The sequence below is a fragment of the Chiloscyllium punctatum genome, chromosome 4, assembly GCF_047496795.1.
Source record: "Chiloscyllium punctatum isolate Juve2018m chromosome 4, sChiPun1.3, whole genome shotgun sequence".
NCBI lineage: Eukaryota > Metazoa > Chordata > Chondrichthyes > Orectolobiformes > Hemiscylliidae > Chiloscyllium > Chiloscyllium punctatum.
This window is the reverse complement of record NC_092742.1, coordinates 100,030,381-100,058,288: the sequence shown is the minus strand read 5'-3', so window position 1 is coordinate 100,058,288 and position 27,908 is coordinate 100,030,381. Positions and strand designations below refer to the sequence as shown.

The window sequence follows — 27,908 nt, the reverse complement described above, 5'->3', positions numbered from 1 at the left end:
TCTTGTTATCCTTCTTAACCTGCTCCTATCTACTTCTATCAATGCTATTATCTGAAATTTCATCCTTTGTACAACTTATTACTTTCTTTTTTCTTCATATAGGTCAGTGCTGATCCCAGTCCCAAACTGATCACTCATATGATCAGCCCTTTTATGCTCTATTCATGATTTCTCTTTCTCTTCCTCCGCTTCCAGTGACCCATACACACACAGGGACAATGAAATCATAGTCTTTCCAGATTGCCAGGTAGAGAATGAAGAAAGAATGCAAGACTGTTAAAACCAGCTTCAGGTTTTCCACGCTCCCCCACTACTGTGCTCCCTACGTCTTATGTGCAATCAGCGAGACCTCACTGGCAAAGTGCAACATTCCCACAGACACCTGGGAAACACTGGCCCAAGACCTTCCAAAGTAGTGAAGGAGCATCCGGAAGATATCGTGCACCTCAAGGCTTGCCATCTGGGAAAACAAATGGAAGCCAGATGAAAAGAGCAAAAGGACCACACTGCTACACCAATGGCTCACCCACCTCCTACCATGCTCACCACCTGCCCCAAGTGTGACAGAGCACGCGGTAGCCATGTCAGTCTGTACAGCCACCTATAGACTCACAGTGAGTGGAAAAGACTTACCTTCATCGACAAGGGAACCACGGATGAACAGGAGGATGATTATCTGTGAATATTGGGGCACTGCAGTCTGGATGAGGATTTCATGTAATTGCATTTTTTTCCTCATTTAAAACAGATTCCTCTCCCATGTTGCATGTGAAAATCAGTAACACTGTGGCAATTGCCGATGCTTAGAACAGCTGTCTAGCAGGACTGAGCAATTAAACTCAGGACTGCACCTTCTGTATGGCTCAGCAACTCATTATCTTTAAACAAACAGTGCCTGCAGGTAGCTGAACCATCTGAGCACCTTCATGTTCTCACCTTTGCTTCACAAAATCTGCCACTGACCTACTTCCATTACATTCACTCAGCTATTTCCTTGTTAGTAATCTTATTTTCCATATAGGTCCATTACATCAAAAGGGTTAAATATTTTATCTTTTCATCAAACAAATTTGTACTTTGCAAGTTCATCTTTTCTTGACTGGCTGGCAGACAGACAGTCAGACAGATCAGGCAGGAGCAGGTGAACAGTGACACAGTGTGTGGCTGAATAATAGGTATCATTATGCAACAGACTCAACTTTGACACAGCAGATAGCAAATTCATATTTAGCTTCGAGTAATCAAGGTGTTATTACATGTTATTGAATAAAGCCTGTTCGGTTAACTGTAGTTACATCAAGCACAGGAAAATGTTTTCGTGTATATCATACCATCGCAGAACGTGACTGCAGAGCAACAGGCCATTTCATCTGCCATTGCGTTGCTGGATCTTTGAAAACACAGTTCAATTGGTTCTGTGTCGCTGGTTTATTTTCTTCTGTAACACTAAAGTTCCCAATCTTCAGGTCTGATTCCCTTTTAAATACTGTTTATAGACTCTACTTCCACCAGCTTTTCATGTACGGCATTAGTCTCAATGAAAAATTCACTCATTCAAAAGCACATGGTGCAGACGCCAAAAGTTACTGTCTGACTCAATTTGTTTCAATATGCACACAGACTCACTTATTCACACAATAATTATTTCCTCAGTTCTTTTATTCACATACATTCATAGCTAATCTCTCTTGCGAAGTGACTAAGATGTTTCCAAATAAACTAGCCAAGAAGCATACATAAGGTCTAGGCAGCTAAGAACAGAATGGGCCCTGGAGGAATATCAGAAGAGTAGGACAAGTCTTAAACAAGGAAACAAGTGGGCTAAAAGGGGTCATGAAAGAGCTTTAGCAAGCAGAATTAAGGAAAATCACTTTATTCTTATGTAAGAAGCAAGCGGGTAACTAGAAAAAGGATTGGTCCACTAAAAGATAATGAAGGAAGGCTGTGTGTCGAACCTGAGAAAATGAGTGAGATTCTGAATGATTATTTTGCATCAGTGTTCACTGAGAGGAACATGATGAACCTTGAGATTAGGGATACAAGTTTGATTAGTCTTCATCACATTGACATTAGTAAGGAAGATGTGTTGGGTATGCTAGAGGTTATTAAGGTGGACAAATCCCTAGGACCAGGTGGGATCTATCCCATGTTGCTGAGGGAGGTGAGAGGGGAAATAGCTGGGGCCCTGACAGATATCCTTGTGGCATCCTTAAATACAGGTGAGGTGCTGGAGGACTGGAGGGTTGCTCATGTTGTCCCCCTGTACAAGAAGGGTAGTAGGGATATTCCGGGTAACTACAGACCAGTGAGCCTGACGTCGGTGGTGGGGAGGTTGCTGAAGAAGGTACTGAGAGATAGGATCCATTTATATTTAGAAAAGAATGAGCTTATCAGTGATAAGCAACATGGTTTTGTGCGGGGGAGATCGTGCCTTACCAACTTAATAGAGTTCTTCAAGGAAGTTACCACGTTGTTAGATGAAGGAAGGGCTGTTGATGTCATATACATGGACTTTAGTAAGGCGTTTGATAAGGTTCCCCATTGTAGACTAATGGAGAAAGTGAAGTCACATGGTGTGCAGGGTGTTCTAGCTAGGTGGATAAAGAACTGGTTAAGCAACAGGAGACAGAGAGTAGTAGATGAAGGGAGTTTCTCAAAATGGAGAAAGGTGACCAGTGGTGTTCCACAGGGGTCAGTGTTGGGGCCACTATTGTTTGTGATATACATAAATGATCCAGAAGAGGGCATTGTTGGTATGATCAGCAAGTTTGCAGATGCCACAAGGATTGGTGGAGTAGCAGAAAGCATAAGGGGCTGTCAGAGAATACAGGAAGGTATAGATAGATTAGAGAGTTGGGCGGAAAAGTGGCAGATGGCTTTCAATCCAGACAAATGTGAGGTGATGCATTTAGGCAAGTCTAATTCTAGAGCGAATTATACAATGAATGGAAGAGCCTTGGGAAAGGTTGATGGGCAGAGAGATCTGGGAGTGCAGGTCCATTGTACCCTGAAGGTTGCTGCACAGGTGGATAGAGTGGTCAAGAAGGCATATAGTATGCTTGCCTTCCTTGGAGGGTATTGAGTATAAGAGCTGGCAAGTCATGTTAAAATTGTACAAGACATTGGTTCGGGCCGCACTTAGAATACTGTGTACAGTTCTGGTCGCCACATTACCAAAAGGATGTGGACACTTTGGAGAGGGTGCAGAGAAGGTTTATGAGGATGTTGCCTTTTATGGAAAGTGCTAGCTATGAAGAGAGATTGAGTAGGTTAGGTTTATTTTCACTAGAAAAAAGGAGATTGAGGTTTACAAAATCATGAAGGGTATAGACAGGGTGGATAGAGACAAGCTTTTTCCCAGGGTGAAGGATTCAATAACGAGAGGTCACGCTTTCAAGGTGAGAGGTGGAAAGTTTAAGAGGGATGCACACGGCAAGTACTTCACACAGAGGATGGTGGGCACTTGAAACGCGTTGCCAGCAGAGGTGGTAAAGGCAGGCACAGTAGAGATGCGTCTGGACAGATGCATGAGTAGGTGGGGAGCAGAGGGATACAAATGCTTAGGAATTGGGCAACAGGTTTAGACAGTACTTTTGGACTGGCTCAGGATTGAAGAGCCGAAGGGACTGTTCCTGGGCTGTAAATTTTCTTTGTTCTTCCTTGTATCATTTTTAAATGAAAACCTAAAGAACTGCAGGTGGTGAATTAACTTTTTGGGGTCCTTGCTGAGGAAGGGTCACTGGACCCAAACCGTTAACTCTAATTTCTTCCCACAGATGCTGGCAGACCTGCTGAGCTTTTCCAGCAATTTCTATTTTGTATCATACTTTTAAAAACTTAATATGTTTAAAAAGTGCAACAAATATTTCTCTCCTTCACCAAAGATGTTTCAGCAATAGACCTGTCAAAAACTTTCCAGGTCCTTTTACGTCTGTATATTTCTGTTTTTTTGCAAGATGAATGAACATGTGTCTTTAACGTAAATGGGAAGATTGACAGCACAAGTGACTTTATGCTCCATTCTGGGTAATGTACGTGTATCACAGAACTATTTATCAGTTTTGTCAACCTGCTCCCTTTCATAAAATGACAATGGTACAATCACCTTCTACTGAAAGACTGTCAGATTTTCAGCATACGCCACAGTTCATTAATTCAATCTGCAGCTGGAGTTGAATTCAGTTGGGAGATTTCTATTTGTGTCAGTATAATCATATTTGTTCCTCAAGTCTGTTTGCAAGGCAAAATACATTGAACAATTGAGGATTCATCATATTACACTGCTGGATATAAATGGATTACTTTCAGGTTATGACAAGTGATATGCCACAGAGATCACTGGTGTGGCCTCAGTTATTTATAATTTATATCAACGACTTGGTTGAAGGAACTGAGTGTATAGTAATCAAATTTGGTGATAATATGAAAATAGGCAAGGGAGTAAGTTGTGAAGGTCTGCAAAGGGATATAGATAGGGTAATTGAGCAGGTAAACATTTTGCAGATTGAAATTAATTGTCAGAAAATATGAAATTGTCCACTTTGGTAGAAAAACAGCATATTATTTGAATGGAGAAAGATTGAAGAAGTCTGGAGTGACAGGGGGTTCTAGGTGTCCTTATATTTGAATCACAAAAAAGCGTTAGTATGCAATTACAAGAGATGAGGAAGGCAAATGGAATGTTGTTGTTTATTTCAAAGGGAGTGGAATATAAAAGTAAGGATGTTTGCTACAGTGGTGTAGAGTGGTGTGAGGCCACATCTGGAACACTGTATACAGTTCTGGGTTTCTTCCTTAAAACAAACGTAAATATGTTAGGAGTGATTCAGAGAAGATTAACTTGACTAATACTTGGGATGGAGAGGACATTATCTGAGAGGGAAAGGTTGGATAGGTTTAGCCTAAACCCATTAGAGTTTAGAAGAATGAAGGATTGATCTTACTGAAAAATAAAAAAAGATTCTGATGGGTCTGATGGGACTTGGCAGGGTAGATGCTAAAAGGAATTTACTCTTTATGGAGAGAGTAGAACTGGAATAGTTGAAAGGGTACCCTGTTTCAGACCAAGATGTTGAGAATTCTTTTTCAGTCGCAAATCTTTCAAACTCTCTCCCCAATCAGTTGTAGGCAGGAATGAGGAGTTGAGGGTACAATCATAATCTTTTTTGCTTTTTTCATTCTCAGCACGGCAGCATTTATTGTACATACCTAATTGCCCAGAGGACAGTTAAAATTCAACCACATTGGTGTAGGTCTGGAGTCACATGTAGGCCAGGCAGTTACCTTCCCTAAAAGGTCATTGGTGAGCCAGATAGGTTTGTCTGACAATCGACAATGGATTCAGGGTCATTGTTGGACTGTTAATTCAAATTCTTTTTTATTGAATTCAAATTCCAATTTGAATCCAGGTCCCCAGAACATTAACTGAATCTCTGGATTAACAGTCTAGCGATAATACCATTAGTCCATTGCTTCCCCTGATCTTGCTGAATAGCAGAGTAGGGTAGAGGGTGCTGGCCACGTTAGCCCTGCTCCTGATTAGCACATTTTTATGCTGATCACTGCATATTAAAACACGCATTTAGTTTTCCGATAGACGACCATTACAATATCTGAGAGGGTGGCACAAAAAAAATTTTAGAAGGAATTAATAATCAAAGTTAGGAAAACCTCAATCTAAAAAGTTATTATGGTCCTTTTGACAACTGGGATACACGTTACACAAAGGTGATGTTGGTTGTTCTCCGACCCTGAACAAGATTAACTGTTCAGTTGCATTTTTACCAAAATATTCCAGCATTACTGAACCCATTTTGAATTTATCATAGAAGAGTAGTTTTAAAATATAGGGGTGGAATGAAGGCTCAGTGGTTAGTACTACTGCCAAGGGAGCCAGGTTCGATCCCAGCATCGGGCGACTGTCTGTATGGAGTTTGCACATTCTCCCATATCTGCATGGGTTTCCACCAGGTGCTCCGGTTTCCTCCCACAGTCCAAAGATGTGCAGGTTAGGTGTATTGGCCAAGCTAAAGACAGGGTTACAGAGACAGGGTGGGGTGTGCTGGGTCTAAGTGAGAAGTTTTTTGGAGGGTCAGTGCAGATTCAATGGGCTGAATGGCCTCTTTTTGATTCTACGTTATTAGATCAGTTCTCTGAATTACTGGGGCAGTAACCACTACAGTATTGTATTGGCTCACTGTTTTGATAGGCAAGTATTAAACACTTCCCATTGATGAATGAACAATACTTCCAGTTTACAGAACCAACAGAGTTCCAGGAACATCCAGTCAAACAAACTGAACTTAACATTCCGTTGGAGGGGGGAATAAAAACTGGTTTTGAGATGACCATGTTTGACTGTACAAACCCAGCTGAATTTTGACAATAGAAACAAAAAACATTTACCACATTGACTAAAAAAGCTGTTTCAAGTTCAGGAGTTGAGAGAAATGTATATTTGGACTAACTGTATAATACACGTACTCACTGTCTGAGTTTATACCAATACCAGCTGTCTGAGTAATGTACTGTATCTTATCTTAAAGAGATTAAACATAATAGAAGAAACTTGAGAGAGAGAGAAAGAATGGGATAATTAAAAATTCAGATGTGATTGCAAAACTAAGTTCTGTGAATCTTTTCCAATTTCTCTCTTCAATAGAAGAAACCGCTTCTTCCGAGGTTAGTTTTAAAAGCCCTGGTGGCCATTACTTTCGTATCAGTCTTGACTATCCTTTGTCATTCTCCTATTTCTCATCTATACAGAATCATGAAACCAGGTTACAGTACAACAGGTTTATTTGAAAACATGAGCTTTCACACCTCTGCTCCTTCCTCATAGAATCCCTACAATGTGGAAACAGGCCCATTTGACCCAATAAGTCCACACTAGCCCTCCGAACAGTAACCCACCCAGACCTATTCCCCTACCCTATTACTCTACATTTACCCCTGACTAACTCGCCTAACCTACATATCTGTGAACACTATGGGCAATTTAGCAAGGCAAATTCACCCATCCTGCACATCTTTGGATTGTGGGAAGAAAGCTGAAAATGTGTTGCTGAAAAAGCACAGCAGGTCAGGCAGCATCCAAGGAACAGGAGAATCGACGTTTCGGGCATGAGCCCTTCTTCAGGATTCCTGAAGAAGGGCTCATGCCCGAAACATCAATTCTGCTGTTCCTTTGATGCTGCCTGACCTGCTGTGCTTTTCCAGCAACACATTTTCAGCTCTGATCTCCAGCATCCGCAGTCCTCACTTTCTCCTCGAAGATCGTGGGAAGAAACCAGAACATCCTAGAGGAAACCCAAGTAGACATGTGGAGAACATGCAAACTTGACAGACAGTTGCCCAAAGCTGGAATCAAACCCAGGTCCCTGGCACTGAGGGGCAGCAGTGCTAACCATTGAGTGACTGTGCCACCCTCAGGTGAAGTCTGACCTTGTTAAACCCAGTCCAACACCGGTACCTCCCCAACAGAGAATCCCTACAGGGCAGAAGCAAGCCACCTGGCCCATCAAGTCCACGCTGACAAAGAGCATCCTATGCAGACCCTATCTCTGTAACCCAACATTTCTCATGACTAATCCACCTAGCTTACAAATCCTGGGTACAACAGGGTAATTTAGCATGGCCAAGTCCACTTAACCTGCACACCTTTGGACTGTGGGAGGAAACCCACAAAGACACAAGGAGAATGTGCAGACTTCACACAGTCACCAAAGGCTGGAACTGAATCTAGGCTCCAACAGCTGTGAGACAACAGTATTAGCCACTGAGCCAGCTTGGTAGTGTTCTCATGTATCTGCTGCCCTGATGTCGACTGATGAAACCCTGCTCTGCACCACACCTCGCTTGACTTTTGTGTTGTCAGCTTGCCATCCAGTAATGGATGAGCCCCAATTTCCAACATGTGAACAGTGTGAAGCCTGAATCCATTTCCTTTGACCCACCATAAACCGTTTCAAAGCCACTGATCCCATTCCCCTCACTGGAGAATGTCTCTGGTTCAACCAGATTGTTCTTGGCATTAAATTGACTCGGAGGTATGATGTGTAACCTAGAACTTCCATGACCAAGACTTCTGCCAATGCTCACTTCTGAAAATGGTGCATTATTTCTCCTTGTCAGCTCACTTTCTGAAATCCCCATCTGTACTCTAGTTTTCTCTGGGATTATCCCAATGTTTTCCTGACAAGCCTTCCATCTTCTATCCTTTATAATCTTGATCTGAACAATCTCTGCTGCCCATTTCCTCACCTACATGGAGTCTGTTCACCTATCCCTCGTGTTCACCTATCCCTGTTCACCTATCACCCATACTTACTGAAATTGTGACCAAATCTAACAAGATTACTGTCAGTGTCCAAATTCATATATATTGCTCCCCCCTTTCTTTACAACAGCAAAATAATCCACTCTGATGTTGGCATTCCTCCAACTCTGTTTTCTTGTGTATCTCCACTCCCTTTATGGTGAAAGAGCCTTGAACCATCCAGTCCCTTAGCTCTGGTTTTCCTCCTTAAATTGTTTCATTGCTTTACTCCCTTAAAGTCACCCCTTTCTCTTTTTGACCAACATTGTCATCAGCTGATCTAATGGCTACTCCTTTGACTTAGTTTCAGTATCTATTGGCAATGTATCTCTGAAACACCTTGGCATTTTCTTGAAGATTCAATATCAATTTGTAGCACCTTTAACATAACAAAACATCGGAACAAAACATGCATCCCCAGGAGTATTATGTAACATTAGTTCCATCTTGGTTCAGAAGTCAAATTTCAGAGTGTAACTATTAATTTTAACATTAGATAAATGGGTTTATCCAGTTGAAAAACTGAAACACGTCTTTGATAAAAATAAGACTCAGACAAGCCTGGGTTTATTGTAATTAAAAAGTAATTGTTTTGTTTTCAATAATGTTAGCATTGACATTAGGAACATTTGAACAATGGGTGGTAGTTCCAGAGGACCTCTACTTACTTCATGTATAATTTAAACTTTTTATTGCAGTTCCCAAATGAAAAAAATGTTCGTCAATAGTATATCCTGATGAGTCATAAGCTCTATAACAATCAAATTATTCACATCGAATCCCTACACTGCAGAAAGGGGTCATTTGGACCATTGAGTCTGCACTGACTCTCCAAAACGTATCCCACCCAGACCCACCATCTCTACATTTCCCATGGCTAATCCACAACCTGCACACTACAGGGAAGTTTAACATGGCGAAAGTACCTAACCTATACATCTTTGGTCTGTGGGAGGAAACCGGAGTACCCAGCAGAAACCAACATAGACATGGGGAGACTGTGCAAACACCACAGTCACCCATCCACCCAAGGCTGGAATCGAACCTAGGTACATGGCACTGTAAGGCAGCAGTGTTAACCATCGAGCCACTGCATAGAGTCTTCCAGCATGGAGTCAGGCCCTTTGGCCCAAACTGGTCCATGCCAATTAAAATGTAGCTCAGTGTTTAGAGCACTGGTCTTGTAAACCACCACTGGTCAGTTCGAGCGTCAATGGAACCTTTCAAGAGTTTTAAATCCTTGCTCCCTTCACAGTGTAAGGACCAATATTTTGCAAACTTGATTGAATTTTTCGAAGAGGTGAAGAAGGTGATATGGGTAGAGCAGTGGATGTTGTCTACATGGATTTTAGTAAGGATTTCGGCAATATCCCTCATAGTAGGCTCATCCAGAAGATTATTTGCAGACGACACAAACATTGGATGAGATATGGATAGTGTAGAAGGTTGTCATAGGATTCAGCGGGATATAGATCAGTTGCAGACATGCGCCCAAGAAATGGCAGATGGAGTTTAATCCAGGTAAGTGCGAGATGCCGCATTTTTGGGTGATCAAATGTTAAGGAAAAGTATACCATTAATAACAGCATTGACGTACAAAGGGATTCTGGGGTTAAAATCCATAGCTGCCTGAAAGTGGCCATACAAATAGGTCGGATGGAAAAGAAGGCATATGGCATGCTTGCCTTTATTGGTCAGGGAATTGAGTACAAGAGCCAGAATTTCATGTTGCAGCTTTAGAAGACACTGGTTAGGCCATACTTAGAGTATCGAGTTCAACTCGGGTCGCCACATTACAGGAGGGCTTTGAAGAGAGTGCAGAAGAGGTTTACCAGGATTAGAGTATGAGCTATAAGGAGAGGCAAGAAAAACTCAGGTTGTTTTCTCTGGAGTAACGGATGCTGTGGCGAGACTTGATAGAAGACTATAAAATTATGAGATGCATAGATAGAGTTGACAGAAACTGTTTTCTAGAGTTGAAATATCTAATACTAGGGCATGCATTTATTGAGAGAGGAGGAAAGTTCAAAGGAGACATCAGGGTGTGATCGGAGTCTAGAACTGCTAGAGGTGCTGGTGGGGGCAGATACATAGCAGCATTTAAGGGACTTTTAGATAAACACATGAATATCCAAGGAATAGAGGGATATAGACCAAAGGCAGGCAGAAGGGATTAGCTTAATTTGGCGTCATGTTCAGCACAACATGTTCCTGTGCTGTACTGTTCAATGCCTCCCAGCCGAGCATGTCTGTGCTGATTATGATGCTATTCTAAACTAATTCTGTGTGCTTGCACCTGGTACCTGGCCTGATTCCCTCTATTCTCTTTCTGTTCATGTGTCTGTCTAAATGCCTCAAACTTTGCTATCATATCTGCTTCTACCATCTCCCTTGGCAGCTGAACCAGACACTCATCACACACTGTTTAAAAAAACTTACTTGCACAGAGTCGTAGATATGTACAGCATGGAAACAGACCATGCATGGTCTAACCAGTCCATGCCAACCAATATCCTAAATTAATCTAGTCCATTTGCCAGCTTTTGGCATATATCCTTCCAAACCTTTCCGATTCATATACCCATCCAGATGTCTTTTAAATGCTGTAATTGTACCAGTTTCCAGCACTTGCTCTGGTAGCTCATTCCATATATGCATTACCATCTGTGTGAAAGACTTGCCTCTTGTGCGCCTTTTAAATCTTTCCCCTCTCACCCTAAACCTAAGCCTTCTAGTTCTGGACCACCCCAAAAAAGTCTATCTACCTATCCATACCCTTCATGATTTTATAAACCTCTATAAAGGTCACCTCCTTTAAACTTACCCTCGCTCACCTTAAACCCACACTCCCTAGTATTTGACATTCCTATCCCAGGAAAGAGACTCCAGCTGACCACCCCATCGATGCCTCTCATAATTTTATATACTTCTATCAGGTCACTCCTCGGCCTCTGATGTTCTAGTGAAAACCTCTAGTCTAACCTCTCCTCATAGCTAATACACTCCAGTCGAGACAACATCCTGTAAACTACGTTCGCATCCTTTCTATTGCCTCCACATTCTTCCTGGTAATGTGGTGACCAGAACTACATACAGTATTCTGAATGTGACCTGACCAAAGTCTTAGACAGTTGCACCGTGACTTCCCAACTTTTATATTCAGTGCCCCAGTCGATGAAGGCAAGCACGCCATATGTCTTCTTTACCACCTTTTCCATTTGTGTTGCCACTTTCAGGAAGGGTCATTGAATATTTTTAAGACCGAGCTGGATAGGGTTAGAGGGTAGGTAGGAATGTAGAACTCAGAACACAAGAGATCAGTCACAATCCTATTGAATGGCAAAATGGGTTTGAGAAGACAAATGGTTTACTTCTATTCATACTTAATATGTTTATATGATTCTAGTAGGGGAACTGTTGAAAAACAAATAAGTACTTGCATTGTTTAACTCAACTAAATACAATAAGGTTTGTCAAGAATGTGACATTGTGTTGTACTTGAGTTGGGGTATTTGAATTCATCTTTAAATGTTGGCATTCTCTAACAGGATCATAAGGAGGCAAGCAAGGACATTTCAAGTAAAGTGGCTACACTCTTGGTCAAAATGGTATGTTTTAAGAAGTGTCTCAATGGAAGAAAGTGAGGTAGATTGGTGCAGGGAGACAGAGAGCTGGGGGCCTACGCAACTCCATGCACAGTCACTATCAGTGGAGGAATTATAACTGAGAACGCGCACAAGACCAGAATTAGTGGAACACATATCTCAGTTGTAGGGAGGGACGAGATTCTACGAGAAAACTGAGGGAAGATCGTAGAGGGATATGAAAACAAGAATGGGAGTTTTACAGTCAAGATGGTGCCTGACCAGGAGCCAATGTATTGAATCCATATGATATGAAGGCAGGCCATTCGGCCCAACAAGTTCACACAGAGCTACCAAAGAGCATTCCATCCAGACCCCATCCCCACCCCATCCCAGTAAATCTGCATTTCCCATGTCAGTCAGCAAGGTGATAAGAAAACAGGACTTTATGAAAATTATGGTCAGCACAGTTTTCACAGAATCCCTATTGGGTCTGCACTACCTGAAGACCATTCCCCGCTTTCTTCCCCGTTCACCCACTGTGGGATTTTGGGCAACCTCAACTTCGTGGGAGACTAAATGGGCCTGAGGGACAACCTTTTTCACGCAGAGGGTGGTGCGCATATGGAAGCTGCCAGAGGAAGTGGTAGAGGCAGATACAGTTATAAGATTTAAACAATATTTAGACAGATATATGGAAAAGAAGGGTTTAAGAGGGATAATGAGCCAAGGTCAGTGAAACAGGACTGTAGTTCAATTTAGAAAACCTGGTCAGCGTGGACAGGTTGAGCCGAAGGGTCTGTTTCTGTGCTGTATTACTCTGTGACCATTGTGTTCGAGTATAGAGATGAAGAAGGTGAGGAGTGATTCAGTAATAATAAACTGAGACAGGGGGAAGTTGAGTGATTTTAAAGATGGATTTTGTGATGAGTTGGAAGCTCAATAGCAAAGACCAGATTGTGAACAGACTGACTCCATTGGATACTGTTGCCGGGGAAAGGCATTGACTAGGTACCTCGGAAATACTGTTGGATGTTGCAGCAGGGACAGAAAACATTGGCTTCAGAATATCTCAGTGGTTAGCACAGTTGCCTCACAATGCCAGGGACCTAAGTTTGGTTCAATCTCAGGCGAAGGTGTGGAGTTTGCACATTCTTCCCATGTTTGCATGAGTTTTTCCTCCAGGTGCACCGGTTTTCCTCCCACAGTACAAAGATATGCAGGTTAGGCGGACTAGACATGCTAAATTGTCCCATAGTGTTCAGGAATGTATAGGCCAGATGGATTAGCCTATACGCAGGATTATAGGGATAATTGGGTCTAGGTGAGATGCTCTTCAGTGGGTTAGTGTGGACTTGATGGGCTGAATAACCTCCTTGCACACTGTAGGAATTCTACGATTCAGTCTTCTTGATATTTTGTGAAGGTGACAAGATTATTTGATAGCACAAGAGTCCAGTTTGGCTCAATTGAACCCTTGCAATAGTCTCCTTTCAACAGTTGGGGGGTGGGGGGAGGGAAGAGAGATAACTTACAAGAGGGAGAACTCTGGCTAACCTCCCTTTGCCATTTCCACCAAAGGTGCTGGACCTTTACTCCTCCCTAGGCAGTGCCTAATCCATCTCCTCTGGGCAGGGCTAAATTCGGAGATTTGCTACAATCTGTTGTAATAAACTGACCTGTCAGGGAAGCTTTGGGGTGAATCATTTCTTATTGAAACATAAATTCTGTTCTGAATTAACCAATTTTTTTTATTACAAAGTTGATGAAAAAATAAATCAGATTGTGTATGTTGAATTACTATTGAAGTTTCATTAAAATTAACGCTTGTAAATGAATTACTCATTTCCAACAAATTGCTCTTGGCAGTAACAAGAACTCTAATAGGGAATAAATGGATTCTGGGAATTTCTCCTCCGCTATTCTGGGAATCTATACCATGTAGCATTAACTCCAAAACATACATTTCTGATACAATATTAGCTCTGTATTCCTTATTCTAGGATCAGAAAATGAAAAGCACAAAAGGAAGGCATTCAGCACACTGAAGGAGCAAATTGGAATCGGTACTGAAAACAACAAATGCTGGAGATTACAGTGGGTCAGGCAGCATCCGTGGAGAGAGAGCAAGCTATCATTTCGACTCTAGATGACCCTTCATCACTTCACTTCAGCTCTTGTTTTCAATTCAGCCCATTAAGTCTGCATCACCTTTTCGAAAAGCAATGCAATTCCATTCTCCCACTCCTTCCCAATATTTCTGTAAGTAAATACCTGGACATCTTTTCAAAGGATCAGAATATACCAGCCTATTAGATGGCCCATTCCAAATCTCAATCAACTGTTCTTGAGAAACACCCTTCTCTCAATTTCTTAAATCTGTGCTCCCTGACCTTTTAACCACAAAAAACCTTTTACTTTGTTTACTATTCTAAATCCTTCCTGGAGTTTTTATTTCATTTTTAAAATCCTCTGTCAAATCTCCCCGTACTTCCTCTACTTTATGGAGAACAGCATCAGCTTCTCCAGTCTCATCTCATATCTCTGCAGTCAATTCCAATCAATCTGTTCTGAACCGTACCAAACCTCAAATGACACATGAATAACCCCATGTCATCACTGGCTGGGAGTACCATGCATTGCCTGTCCCTAGTTGCCCCTTGAGAAGGTGGTGGTGAGCTGCCTTCTTGAACTGCTGCAGTCCACCTGCTGTAGGATGACCCACAATGCCATTAGGGAGGGAATTCCTGGTCCTTAAAAATTTGGTGACCAGAATTGGACAATTACTTCAGCTCAAGCCAAACTAATTTTTTTTAAGGTAAGTTTGTGGCTTTTGCATACTAAACCACTATTTACAAAGCTTAGATGGCAGATGCTTTAACTAACCTGTCCTGCCACTTGCAACTATTTATATAGCGTGTTCCTATTAAAATTGTACCACATCGTTTGTACTGGCTCTTTATTCTTCCTGTCAAAATGTCTCACCTCAGGCTTTTCAGCAGCCACGTGTCACCAGCCCAGCTGAGTCTTACTATCTCCTTCAGAGCTAATGACACTTCCCAGTCAAGTGTTATCTGCAAATTGTGAAAACATGCCCACTATGGTCCAAATCATTAATGTAAATCAAACACAATAGTGGTCTTCATACTAAGTGAATCTCTATCTTATGATTAGATTAGATTAGATTACTCACAGTGTGGAACATAGAACATAGAAGAATACAGCGCAGTACAGGCCCTTTGGCCCTCGATGTTGCGCCAATCCAAGCCCACCTAACCTACACTACCCCACTATCCTCCATATGCCTATCCAATACCCATTTAAATGCCCATAAAGAGGGAGAGTCCACCACTGCTACTGGCAGGCCCTTTGGCTCAACAAGTCCACACCGACCCTCCGAACAGCAACCCACCCAAACCCATTCTCCTACATTTACCCTTTCACCTAACACTACGGCCAATTCACCTACCCTGCACATTTTTGGACTGTGGGAGGAAACCGGAGCACCCGGAGGAAACCCATGCAGACACGGGGAGAATGTGCAAACTCCACACAATCAGTCAGTCAGTCACCTGAGGCGGGAATTGAACCCGGGTCTCTGGCGCTATGAAGCAGCAGTGCTAACCACTGTGCCACCGTTCCGCCCACTCCAGTACCTCACTCCAGTGCAGTAATCCTGATTTTTATTACTTGGGCAGTTAGCTGTTTGTCCTACGTGTCTGTATTTCATTAAATAAGCCAATGATGGGTAGTTTTGAAGGTTTAACTACATACTAACTGCTACCTTTATGCTTTAAAGAGAGACATGGATCACAAACATCACAATAAGGACTGAAGAAATACTTGAATCAGAGTCCCAATGAGAAAGAAGCCATTCAGCCCACTGAGTCTGCACCAACCCTCCGAATAGCAAACCACTCAGTTCATTATCCTATACCAGTAATCCTGCATTCATCATGACTAAACCACTAGCCTGTATATCTCTGAGCACTACACAGCAATTTAGCGTGGCCAAACCACCCAAACTGCACATCTTTGGACTGTGGGGCAAAACCAGAGCACCCAAAGGAAACCCACATGGACAGGGGGAAATGTACAAACCCCCGCATCAAGGAGACAAAATTGCAAATATATGAAGAGTGAGCAAGGAATGTGTCAAACTGGATTGCTCTTTGGAAGAGCCAGTAAACAGTTACTGGCCAAATGGCTTCCTCCTGTTCTGTACTGTTCTCTGTTTTGACTTTGAAACTATACCCTTCTATTTCTATACCCATTGGTATTCTATTCTTTTAACTTTTTGAGACACCACCATTGCTGGACGTGGGACTCACTTTAACAATGCCTTTAGTAGACATGGACTGACTGACTGTGCACACCCAGCTGTATTTTACTATAGACCTCAGAACCTCGACAATGGGACAGAATCGGAGTGCTGTGCCCATTTTTTTAAACTGCCCTTCTGTTGGCACAATCCTCCTGGAGGCCGCTCTTGAATTCACCTGCCTGTGTAGTCAGTGGGCTCCCAATGCTATGGGACCGATTGAAGCTCTGAAACCTCACAAGCCCCCACCGAGAGAGCTGGGGTCAAGTTGCGTCAAGTAGATGACCAGAATAGCATGTGGCAGGGAGTTCAAAGATCAAAAACAATGTGGCCTTCAGCCTCCAGAGCACTCACCTGCCCCCTGGTAGGATATTGGGACAAGGAGACACTACTTTTGATGACACTCTGCCTGCTACAGGGAATACCAGACCCACTACATTCAGTGTTTCCCCCTGCTCTAGCTGGGTGCTGGTGGAAGAATCCTGGAGGCTGCACAACAGATTCTTGTGTGATAATACTGTGTCTTTAAGAGGTCTATTTTGTGCTATTTTTTAAATGAAGGAAGGTGGAGGTCAGGGATGCCAATTCGTCTGCTTCAAAAGCCATAAAGTAAACAGCTTGTGTAGCCTTGGGTTTCATTTTTCCTAAGGTTGGAACAATAGGAGCAGCCTGAATGGGTGGGGTCAAGCTCCCACAGAACTAGGATGTTTAGTTTAGTTTAGTTTAGTTTTTTAGTAGCAGTAGTTCCTACACATCTGTAGAATTTTACGCGGGACAGTCTACTTTTCTGAATTTGCCTTTGCCAAAGTTGTGTTTATGTGATTTTATTATATTGAAACAGTTAATTGGTAACAGTTAACATACCCACTATTTTGTTCAGCATTTCAATAGAATTACAATTAAACCAATTCTTTTAATCTTATTTTGTCTACTTTTACACCATTAAAATATCAAGTGTGTTTTGTTCAACGTCGAGTAGTTTGACTGACTGAATTGAACCTTACACCTTTGAAATAAGAAAAAAAATTAGAGTCTAGACCAACTCTGTTGAATATATTTTGAGGGTGTTTGGTCTGGTCCATGACACTGTGTGGAACAGTCCACCAGTCCCAACACTTGCCTTGCAATGCATTGGGAACAGTTCTGGCAAGACACACCCCACCCTCTCCTTGTACCCTCTCCCATCTGCCCCAGGATTTTCCCAAGCCCCTTCAGCCTCCAAACCCAAGTGCTGCAAAACAAAAATCAAGGCCACAACACACAATGAGCGGGGAGGTTTGAGAAACATATTCATACCTTGGGCTACCTTGACTTCTCCACTCCCACAGGGAAAGGTAATTGTCATTCTCCAAGAGTGCTCAGGAGCTGCAAGTGCAGATTTTCTTTTGTTTTCTTTCCTATTTGGGAATTATTTATTCTTCCAGAATGTTATCATCAGGAAGGAAACAAAATGGAAAAAGAACCCAACCCTCAAGGCACAAGCAGGTCAGTCAGAACATGTACTAATTTGCATTGGAATTAGATGGTTATTTTGAATTACAAGATTGTTGGTAGGAGACTGGACAATGACACAGAGTGAGCTACCTATTCTGAGAACTGGTGCAGATATTTATCTAAACAATTTGGATGAGAATTTAGGAGGCATCGTTAAGTAAGTTTGTGGATGACACCAAAATTGGTGGTGTCGTCGACAGTGAAGAAGGTTATCCAAGATTACAATGGGATCAACTGGGCCAGTGGGCTGAGGAGTGGCAGATGGAGTTTACATAAATGCATTTTGGTGAAACAAACAAGAGCTGAACTTTATGCAGATGTTTAAATATTGCTTATCATTGACAAATAACCACCTTAAAAATACCCCAGCTCTTCCAGACCCACAAAGCCAATAATCTCCATTTCATAATTTCCTTACACAATTAATGGGAGGACCCTGTGGAGTGTTGTCAAACAGAGACACCTGGGGGTTCAGGTATGTAGTTCCTTAAATAGTGCATCACACATGGCTTGCCTTCATTGGTCAGTACATTGAGTATAGGAGTTGGGCGTCATGTTGAGGTAATATAGGACATTGATGAGGCTACTTTTGGAGGACTGCATACAGTTCTGGTCACCCTGCTGTAGGAAGCATATTATTAAACTGGAGAGGGTTCAGAAAATATTTATCAAGAGGTTTCTGGGATTGGAGGGTTCAAGTTAAATAACGTTAGGATTTGGAGATACCAGTGTTGGACTGGGGTGTACAAAGTTAAAAATCACACAACACCGGGTTATAGTCCAACAGGTTTAACTGGAAGTACTAGCTTTCAGAGCAACGTTCCTTCATCACTATCACCGAATGAAGGAACGTCGCTCCAAAAGCTAGTGTGCTTCCAATTAAACCTGTTGGACTATAACCTGGTGTTGTGTGATTTTTAATAAGGTTAGGTTAGGACTTTGTTCATTGGAGCGTAGGAGGTTTAGGGGTGACCTTAGAGGTTTATGAAATCATGTAAGGCATAGACAAGATGAATAGTGAAGGTCTTTTCCCTCAGGTAGGGGAGTTCAAAACTAGAGGATATGAGTTTAAGGTGAGGGGGAAAGATTTAAAAAGGAGCCTAAGGGGCAACCTTTTCACACAGATAGTGGTGGAATAAACTGCAACATGGAGTAGATGATGTAGGTACAATTACAAATTTAAAAGACATTTGGATAGGTACACAGATAGGAAAGGTTTAGAGGGATATGGCCCAAACGCAGGCAGGTGGGATTAGTTTAGATTGGGATTATGGGCAGCATGAATGGTTGGACTGAGGGTCAGGCAGCATCCAAGGAGCAGGAAAATCGATGTTTCAGGCCGGAGCCCTTCATCAGGAATTCCTGAAGGGCTCCAGCCTGAAACATTGATTTTCCTGCTCCTCGGATGCTGCCTAATCTGCTGTGCTTTTCCAGCAACACATTCTCAACTCTTATCTGCAGTCCTCACTGTCTGAGGGGAGACAGACTGAGGGGTCTATGTCCATGCTGTGTGATTGTGACTCTTCAAAACAGTCACTCAGTTTTAAAAAAAGGGCTTGAACTCTTTTACTCTAACCCCTACCCAATCCAGACAAACAAAATATGTTCAGGAAGACATTTCATTTTCAAAACATGTTAGCAATTTTATATCAAAATGTTATTTATATTTATTTCTAGACAAGAAATGAGCTCTGACTCAGTTCTTAAAATGTTCATTTGGGAGTGAGCATAGTATAACTGCTATTAAGGATCACAAGTTGCACCCAGAATCTAATAAATGAGAATACAGTCCTTCACTAATACATTTATCAGAGCTCAACGTAGCTAGAGCTAACTCTAATACCTCTATTAGCCACGTAATAATCCCACCATTCCCAGTGCCAACCAAAACATGTGCAGGCTCTCTGAAGAAGTACTGAAAAATCCATGACCTCAATTTTTAATGCTAACTTGCTCTAAGGAGATCAAATGGTGATCACTGTCCCCCAACCAAACAACGAATGATGTCATCTGTGTTATTGTTTTTAGAAAGTTTGAAAAGAATTAATTAGAATTTGTCTTTTGATGACATGTACATTTTTTCTCTCGCTCTCTCGTCGATTTCCCCCAACTCTCTCCCTCTGTGCAACCATTTTTCTCATCTAAACCCAAAGAGCAGGGGTATAGACATGCAGAGGAAAAAAAAGAGAATGGAGAGTGAAGTTGTCCCATGAATGTGAAGGGGAGGGGGCTTTAATCTTTACTGAAACCACTATAAAGTGAAAGTTCGCGGTCAATTTCGAGGGGTTTTGCCCAGAGATCGACCTCCACCCCCGCCTCCCATTCCTAGATTTGAGGGGGAAACTTCTTTGAAAAAGTTCTCGGCGCTATTACAAGAAAGTACTTACAGTCCGGACTCAGAAGATCCGCCTGCTTTCAATGTGTGGTCGTCACCTCCTGGGTCTCATTCTCCGTCTGGGGTGGGGGCGACTGGGAGAAACCTGACTGACCGTCGGTGTTCTCAGAACCGGCTTTGGTAGGGTCCGGCGGGGCTTGCGCGAGCGTGAGCGGCGTGGCTCGGAGGCTCCGCGTCGTTAGGCTGCTGCCGCTGCCCGGGAGGTTGTATGAGGTCGGCTGTCTCTCGGGGTCAGGCTGCTGGCTGGTCGGGGTTTGGCTGACCTCCGGCCATTCACGGTGACCGGTGGCTCCCCCCATCTGCTGCACCCCGAGCGCCGGGGTCCGAGGGTCGCCTAGCGGGACGGTGGGAGGGCCACCACCACCAGCGTCTGGCAGCACCATCCTCCCGTTTGGGTTAGTGACGGTGCTGCTGCTGGGCTCGGCAGGTTTGACCGGCTTCCAGATCAGGCTGTAATACACCGCCAGGATGATCGCCGCCAGAGACACCGACAAAACGTACGCCAACACCGTGGCCAGTCTCACCCACTTGGTGTTAGTCTTTGCCGCCATCTTCGCCTTCTTGTCTCCGGTGAATGTGGCGGGTCTGCCTTTGTCAGGCATAAAATCCTTGTCTTTCATGGTTGCAACTCCTTACCTTCTCTCCAACAATCAGCTCCGCACTGCCCAACCCCAGCCTTTCCCCTTCCCTCTCTCTCTCTCTCTCTATGTCAGAGCCCCCAGCAGCATTGGACAGAGCTCAGTGCAATCCTCCCTCCACCTTCCACATCACTGCCCTTTGCCTCACGGAACCCGGCGGCTGCAGCTGCTGCCAAGGCCAGACACTGAGTGAGAGAGAGAGAGAGATAGAGAGAGCGAACGAAAACAGCTCAGTGCGAAGCCGCTTGTTTACTGCCCCCCTCTCAATGCGCAGCCTCTCCGAGCGGCAGCAGCTGTCACCATCCTGTCAGCAAAAAAAAATAAAACCAAGCGGCGCCTCTTTCAACAAACAACCAGAGGGTGGGCAAGTGAAAAAAATCTCTTAAAGAGACCACAGCCTGCCATATTGTGCGCGTGTACATCCGTGAACACACACAAACATGAAAACGGTACACATAAAATGGGTGTTTTGTGAATCTGTGGGTATACAGTCTGAGTGTGTACAGTGTATGCGTACACCTGAGGGTATCTAGTGTGTGTATATACCTGTGGATATACAGTCTGTGTGTATAAAATCGACGTTTCGGGCAAAAACCCTTAATCAGGAATGAGCCACATTCCTGATGAAAGGCTTTTGCCCAAAACATCTATTTTCCTGCTCCTCAGATGCTGCCTGACCTGCTGTTCTTTTCCAGCGCCACTCTAATCTTGACTCTAATCTCCAGCATCTGCAATACTCACTTCTGCCCTGTGTGTATATACTGGTGGGTGTATAGTGTGTGTGTACCTGTGGGTGTAATTGTGAGTGTGTATATCTGTGGATGTATAGAGTGTCTCTGCCCATGGGTGTACAGTGTGTGTATATTTGTGGGTGTACAGTGTGTGTGTATATATTTGTGAGTATACAGTATGTGTATAAATCTGTAAGTACATTGTGTGTATATATCTGTGAGTATATAAGTGTGTAGTGTATGCATATCTGTGTCTGTACATCTGTGGGTGTACAGCGTGGGTGTACAGTGTGTGTATATACCTGTGAGTGTACAGTGTCAAAATGTATATTGTAATTTGTAATCATGTTTACTGTTCTTTCCAACACTGGCTGAGGACCACCAGTACATAGATCACATTAGCATAATACTTCAAAGACCCTGTTTATTCATTGTTGGAAAGTCAGTACTGTATTTTTCATTCCAAATGCATGACCTTACGCTAATAAAATCCATCCAAAACTTTATAAAATGTGAAATGTCTGTGGTTTCATTGATCATTGCAACTTGATGATACTCCTTTTGATAAAATAAAATCTCTAAATATGAATCTGTCATTGTTGTCCCATTGACTTTTCAATAAGCTATACATAAACGTTCTGAGTCATACAGTTTCAGTACCATTACAGTTGGTGAGATCCAGATGCTGGAACTTGGTTCCATTATGTCATTTTCCATCATGAACTTGATCTCTTCTTTCACTTGGAATAAATCCTCTGAGTTGAGTCTGTAAGGATGCTTCTTGTAGGTGGCTGATCCCCTAAGTTAATTTCATGCGGAGCCAAAGGTAATTTTCCTGACCTGTTTACTCAAATTAATTAATGAGTCTACAGCAGCCTGTAAGTCACCTTGATATTTCTCTAGGACATAGCATAATGTACATCTAACTTTTAAACATTTCCAAATGACCTAATCTGGTTAATCAATGTTCAACTTTAGAATGTATGACTTTTGGTTCATTCTCAAATTGTTCTCATTTTTATTTCACACCTTACTTGTTTCACCACTTCTCTTCAGATTAACTCCCTTGCTCCTGGTTTTAAGGAGGGAGCTAAACAATCTATTAAGACCTTACAAAACAGTTCTTCAAGAGCTGCTATCAGAATTCAGGGCGCAGGTTTAATTAAGATTTGATAGAGATTTACAAAATCATACATTGGCTGGATAGGGAGAAAGTCATAAAAATAAATGATTGAGAGGGGCATAGATTTAAAGTGATGTGCAACTCAAGCAAGGATGATGTGAGAAAAACCTTTTCACACAGCGTGCTGTTAGAGTTTGGAATGCGTTGCCTGGAGATGTGGCGTGGGCATTTAAGAAGACACTGAGTGCTTGTTGAGGTAGAAATCGTGTGCAGGATATAGGGAAAAGGCGGGAGATTGGCACAGATTCATAGAACTGGTGCACATATGATGGGACAAATGGCCTCTTTCTGTGCCCTAGTAATTGTGATTCTGAGAATGGTTCAGTCAGCCTTGTGACTGGTTTCAGTTAAATAGTAGAGTGAGTGAAAGGTTGGGGACAGATTCTTGTACCTCTTCCTTAGCCAAGGATGGCATACGGCCTATCAATCTGAAGAGGAAAAGAGGTTACAAATATCACAGAAAGTGGAAGTCATTCGGGAGATTTAAATCTAAGACTTCTCGAAGGCCACTTCATAATCTGTACCCATGTTTAAAAATTGCTTTTCTTTTCCATCTCAAATTGGCAGTTTTCAAATGTTTCTGAACACAGTTGAGAAACTCCTGTTCTAAATACCACAATGCATTCAGGGATAGATGTGAATGTGGAATTCGAAAAACTGTCAGATGAGCCACAATCTTACAGAATGGCAGAGCAACTTCAAACAATTTTCTCCGTTCTCACCTATTCTTAACACCTATTTTACGTGTCCATAACTTCTTTGCCACCTATTAGTACTTCCTTAGTCTTTTGTTCTGGGCACCCTCACAATCTGTTCCACTCACTCCTCCTCCTCATTTGGCAACAACATTAAAAAAACACCACTTTCCAGTTCCCTTCAGTTCTAAAGCAGAGTCATGATCAGACTCACAGACTTCATTTCTCTCTCCACAGATGCTGCCAGACCAGTTGAGTTTCTCCAGTACTTACTGTTTTTATTTCAGATTTCCAGACAAACCTTCCAAACACTGGCTAATCTTTAGAGTTTTATAAATTTATTCCTTCATGAGATATTGTCAAGGCCAACATTTGTTATTCAGCCCTAATTGCCCTTGAACTGAGTGCCATGCTGGGGCATTTCAGAGGGCAGTTAAATGCCAATCACATTGCTGTAGATCTGGAGTCATATGTAGGTACCACTGTGTGAAGGAGGGCAGATATCCTTCCCTAACGGACATTAATGTACCAGATAGGATTTTATTACAATCCACCCATGGTCACCATGGAGTAATGTACACAGTTTTGGGCCCTGTATCTCAGGAAAGACGTACTGGTCCTGGAATGTGTTCAGAGGAGGTTCGCAAGAATGGTCCCAGAAATGTAAAGCTTAACATATGAGGAATGTTTGAAGACTCTGGGTTTATACTCGATGGAGTGTAGAAGGATGAATGGAGATCTAATTGAAACATGCAGAATACTAAATGGCCTGGATAATGTGGATGTTGGGAAGATGTTTCCATTGGTAGGAGAGACTAGGACCAGAGGGCATAGCCTTAGATTAAAGAGAAAGCCTATTAGAACAGAGATAAGGAGAAACTTCTTCAGCCAGAGAGTAGTGAATCTATGGAATTCATTGCAACAGAGGCTGTGGAGGCTGGGTGATTGAGTCTACTTAAGACTGAGATAGATAGGTTCTTGAGTATCAAGGGGATTAAGGTATATGGGGAGAAAGCAGGAGAATGGGGTTGAGAAACTTATCAGCTATGATTGAATGGCAGAGCAGACTTGATGGGCTGAATGGCCTAATTCTGCTCCTATATGGGCTTGTGGTCTTTTACTGACACCAATCTTACAATCCAGATTTATCAATCAAATTCAAATTTCCTCAGTTGCTGTGGTTGGATTTGGCAATATGATCCCAGAGCTTTAACCTAGCACACTGTATTAGTCTTTGAATAACATTAACACTTAATCAGCACTAATACAAGAACAGTTAGACAGTTCCTGATGGACCACTGTAACAAAACTACAGCTATTGATTAACAGAAACTGATCTTGTCGATCCCTGAAGGTGTGCCAAGGCGAATAATGTTTCCACATTCACTGCATGTCCTGCACTACAGACCCAACGGCCTGACTAATATTGAGAAAGTTACTGAGCATCAGGGATGACTTCAGGTTGCATTTTGTCACAGCTATGGTGTCCTGAATTTACATAGCCTCTTCAAAGCTCCACTATTCAAAGAAGGTCAAGTGCATTGGTACTTCTTGTCTCTGAAGTTCATTAGTGCCAGACTTCTTTTAACGCTCTGTTCATGTGAAAGGTTTTCCCAGGTTTCTACAAACTGTACATAAATAGTCGCAGTGGGGGCGGCATGATGGCTCAGTGGTTAGCACTGCTGCCTCACAGTACTGGGGACCCAGGTTCGATTCGAGCCTTGGGTGACTGTCTGTGTGGAGTTTGCACATTCTCCCCATGTCTGCGTGGGTTTCCTCCAGGTGCTCCGGTTTCCTCCCACAATCCAAAGATGTGCAGGTCAGGTGAATTGGCCATGCTAAATTGCCCATAGTGTTAGGTGCACTAGTCAGAGGGAAATGGGTCTGGGTGGGTTACTCTTCGGAGGGTCGGTGTAGACTTGTTGGGCTGAAGGCTGAAAATGTGTTGCTGGAAAGGCACAGCAGGTCAGGCAGCATCCAAGGAGCAGGAGAATCGACGTTTCGGGCATGAGCCCTTCTTTCCTGATGCTCCACCTAACACTACAGGCAATTTCCACACTGTAAGTAATCTAAAACATCTAATCTAAGTGCAGGAAGTATATCAATTCAACTCTTGTCCTCCCCCAATATAGCACCATGCAAGAGTGCCTATTCTCTGCATTGCTGCCCCCTTGATTGTACTGAATGTGCTATTTAGGTGCTAGCCAGCATTCAGAGGCACACTGTCACTTTTCAGGCAGCGGCTTGTGCATTCCAACTCCACTGCACAGACCATTTAGGGTGATGCTCCAGTGCAAGCAACCCTGATTGTGTTTCACTGCTGAGGTACCTGCCTTCCTAGTGAACCGTGAACTGGAGCCTCAACAACCCTCTGAGCTGGATCTTAAATCATCATGTGACGCTGTTTTGGAGAGTAGCATGAGTAGTTTCTGGCACAGCTCAACCTCCTGTTGTTATTTATGAAGCTACAGGGTAAGCAAGAGCACTGACAAAGGGAATTTCTATGGGGAATTGCTCAGGTGAATTGCTGACTATAGTCAACTGCTGATTATGGCCATTGTGTCAGGGGTGGGATCGATAGGCTTTTTATTATTACATCGTTCATGGAGAGGAAACCCAGGTTCAAATCCCACCTGCTTCAGAGGTGTATAATAATATCTCTGAATGGGTTGATTAGAAAAATAGGTTAAATTTAAAGAAAAAGGTTTTTGTTTTCACAGAGGCCTTCTTGTGCTGCAGTGTTAGTATCCCTAAGCCTGGAGGCTTGGAGGGTTCAAATCCTACCTGCTCCATAAATGTGTAATAACGTGGGCAGCATGGTGGCACAGTGGTTAGCACTGCTGCCTCACAGTCCCAGAGACCTGGGTTCAATTCCCACCTCAGGCGACTGACTGTGTGGAGTTTGCACATTCTCCCTGTGTCTACATGGGTTTCCTCCGGGTACTCCGGTTTCCTCCCACAGTCCAAAAATGTGCAGGTTAGGTGAATTGGCCATGCTAAATTGCCCATAGTATTAGGTGAAGGGGTAAATGTAGGGGAATAGATCTGGGTGGGTTGCGCTTCGTTGTGGACTTGTTGGGCCGAAGGGCCTGCTTGCACACTGTAAGTAATCTAATCTAAACAAAAATATCTCTAACAGATTAATTAGAAAAATAGGTTGCATTTTTTTTAAAATTTCCCCCACAAGGACCCTCTTGTGGCTCAGTGTTAGTATCCCTATACTGGACTTGGAGGCTGTCAAAAAAATGTCCAATGTTCAGAAACAGTCCTCTCCTTGGCTGTTGTTCCTCAATCACTTTCTACACTCGGAAAGCTTTGGTTGTCATTTGTTTTATGTTTGGTATTGGTCATAAATGCAATGTCATAAAGTTTGTCTTGCACCATTTCTGTCTTGGACCACTTTAGTTCCAGTTCCAATTTGATGAAGATCAGTGAAACTTGCTCATTCTGGATAGTGTGACTTTGTAACAAACCCCACCTTCACTGGGACAGCCTATGGACTGTAATGCTCCTGTACATCTCTGCTCAAGATCAGATCTACTTTGACTTCACGTCAACCAATCCAGGTTTGGAAAAATAATACATTCAAAACTGACTAATCTACAGGGAAGATGATGCTACTCATACATGAAAATGACAGATTCTTTAGAGAATTCCCTACTGTGTGGAATCAGGCCATTTGGCCCATCAAGTCCACATCAACCAGCATCCCACCCTATTCCCATAAATCTGCATTTTGTATGGCTGATCCACCCAGTCTGTACATTCCTGGACACTTTAGCATGACCAATCCACCTAACCTGCCCATCTTTGGACTGTGGGAGGAAACCCACAGACACAGGGAGAATTTGCAAACTCCACACAATAGTTACCAAGCTAGCTAGAATTGAACCTGGGTCCCTGATGATGTGAGGCAGCAGTACTAACCACTGAGCCACTGTGCTGACATGCTTGGTGCTTGGTTTTAGATGAGAGGATGTAAATATGTGACATGACTCAACCATCCCTGTAGAAACCACTCTGATCACCCGATACACCCCACATACCAAGCTCAAGGGAGTACACTCTGTCAGAACTGACGTGCACTAATGTAAGCTCCTCCACCTGCTCCAGCTCATTTATATCCCCAGATGCATTGGATTTTATGTCATCCAGCAGTTCCCCCAGCAGGAAGTGTTACCTTTACATCTTCATTAAACTGTACCTTGTTCACGTATACAGGAACGATCCCAAACTTCACACACTTAAACCCAACTTGCCCAGGCATCCACATGTGTTTTGTTTCAAAAACATTCTCTCCTCACCTTGTCTGTCTGAAGGAAACATGCAACAAAATTGAATGTGGTGGGAAAAAAGCCTTGTATTACTTTGGTAATCATCAGAGACTGCTCCAATTCTGAAAATGAGACTGGCGTTTGAATACCGATGGAAGGATTGTGCCAGCTCACCACAACAATAACAACGGGCTATGTTTATATATATTTACATTTATATAACATCCTGTGTCACTACCTTATGGGGTGGGATTAAACAATGTTTGACAAGGCTGC

The 27,908-nt window shown here is 42.8% G+C and overlaps 1 protein-coding gene across 1 annotated transcript in view; it reads right to left on the bottom strand.

Annotated features, from left to right (window-relative positions):
* LOC140476584 (putative transmembrane protein INAFM2) overlaps positions 1-21,120 on the bottom strand; it is a 45,742-nt gene extending 24,622 nt beyond the window's left edge. Inside the window, exon 1 of the mRNA XM_072569401.1 lies at positions 20,104-21,120. Within this exon, the coding sequence (XP_072425502.1) occupies positions 20,132-20,731 (600 nt within the window). The 5' untranslated portion in view covers positions 20,732-21,120 and the 3' untranslated portion in view covers positions 20,104-20,131. The remainder of the gene's footprint in view (positions 1-20,103) is intronic.
* Positions 21,121-27,908: the final 6,788 nt, after the last annotated feature.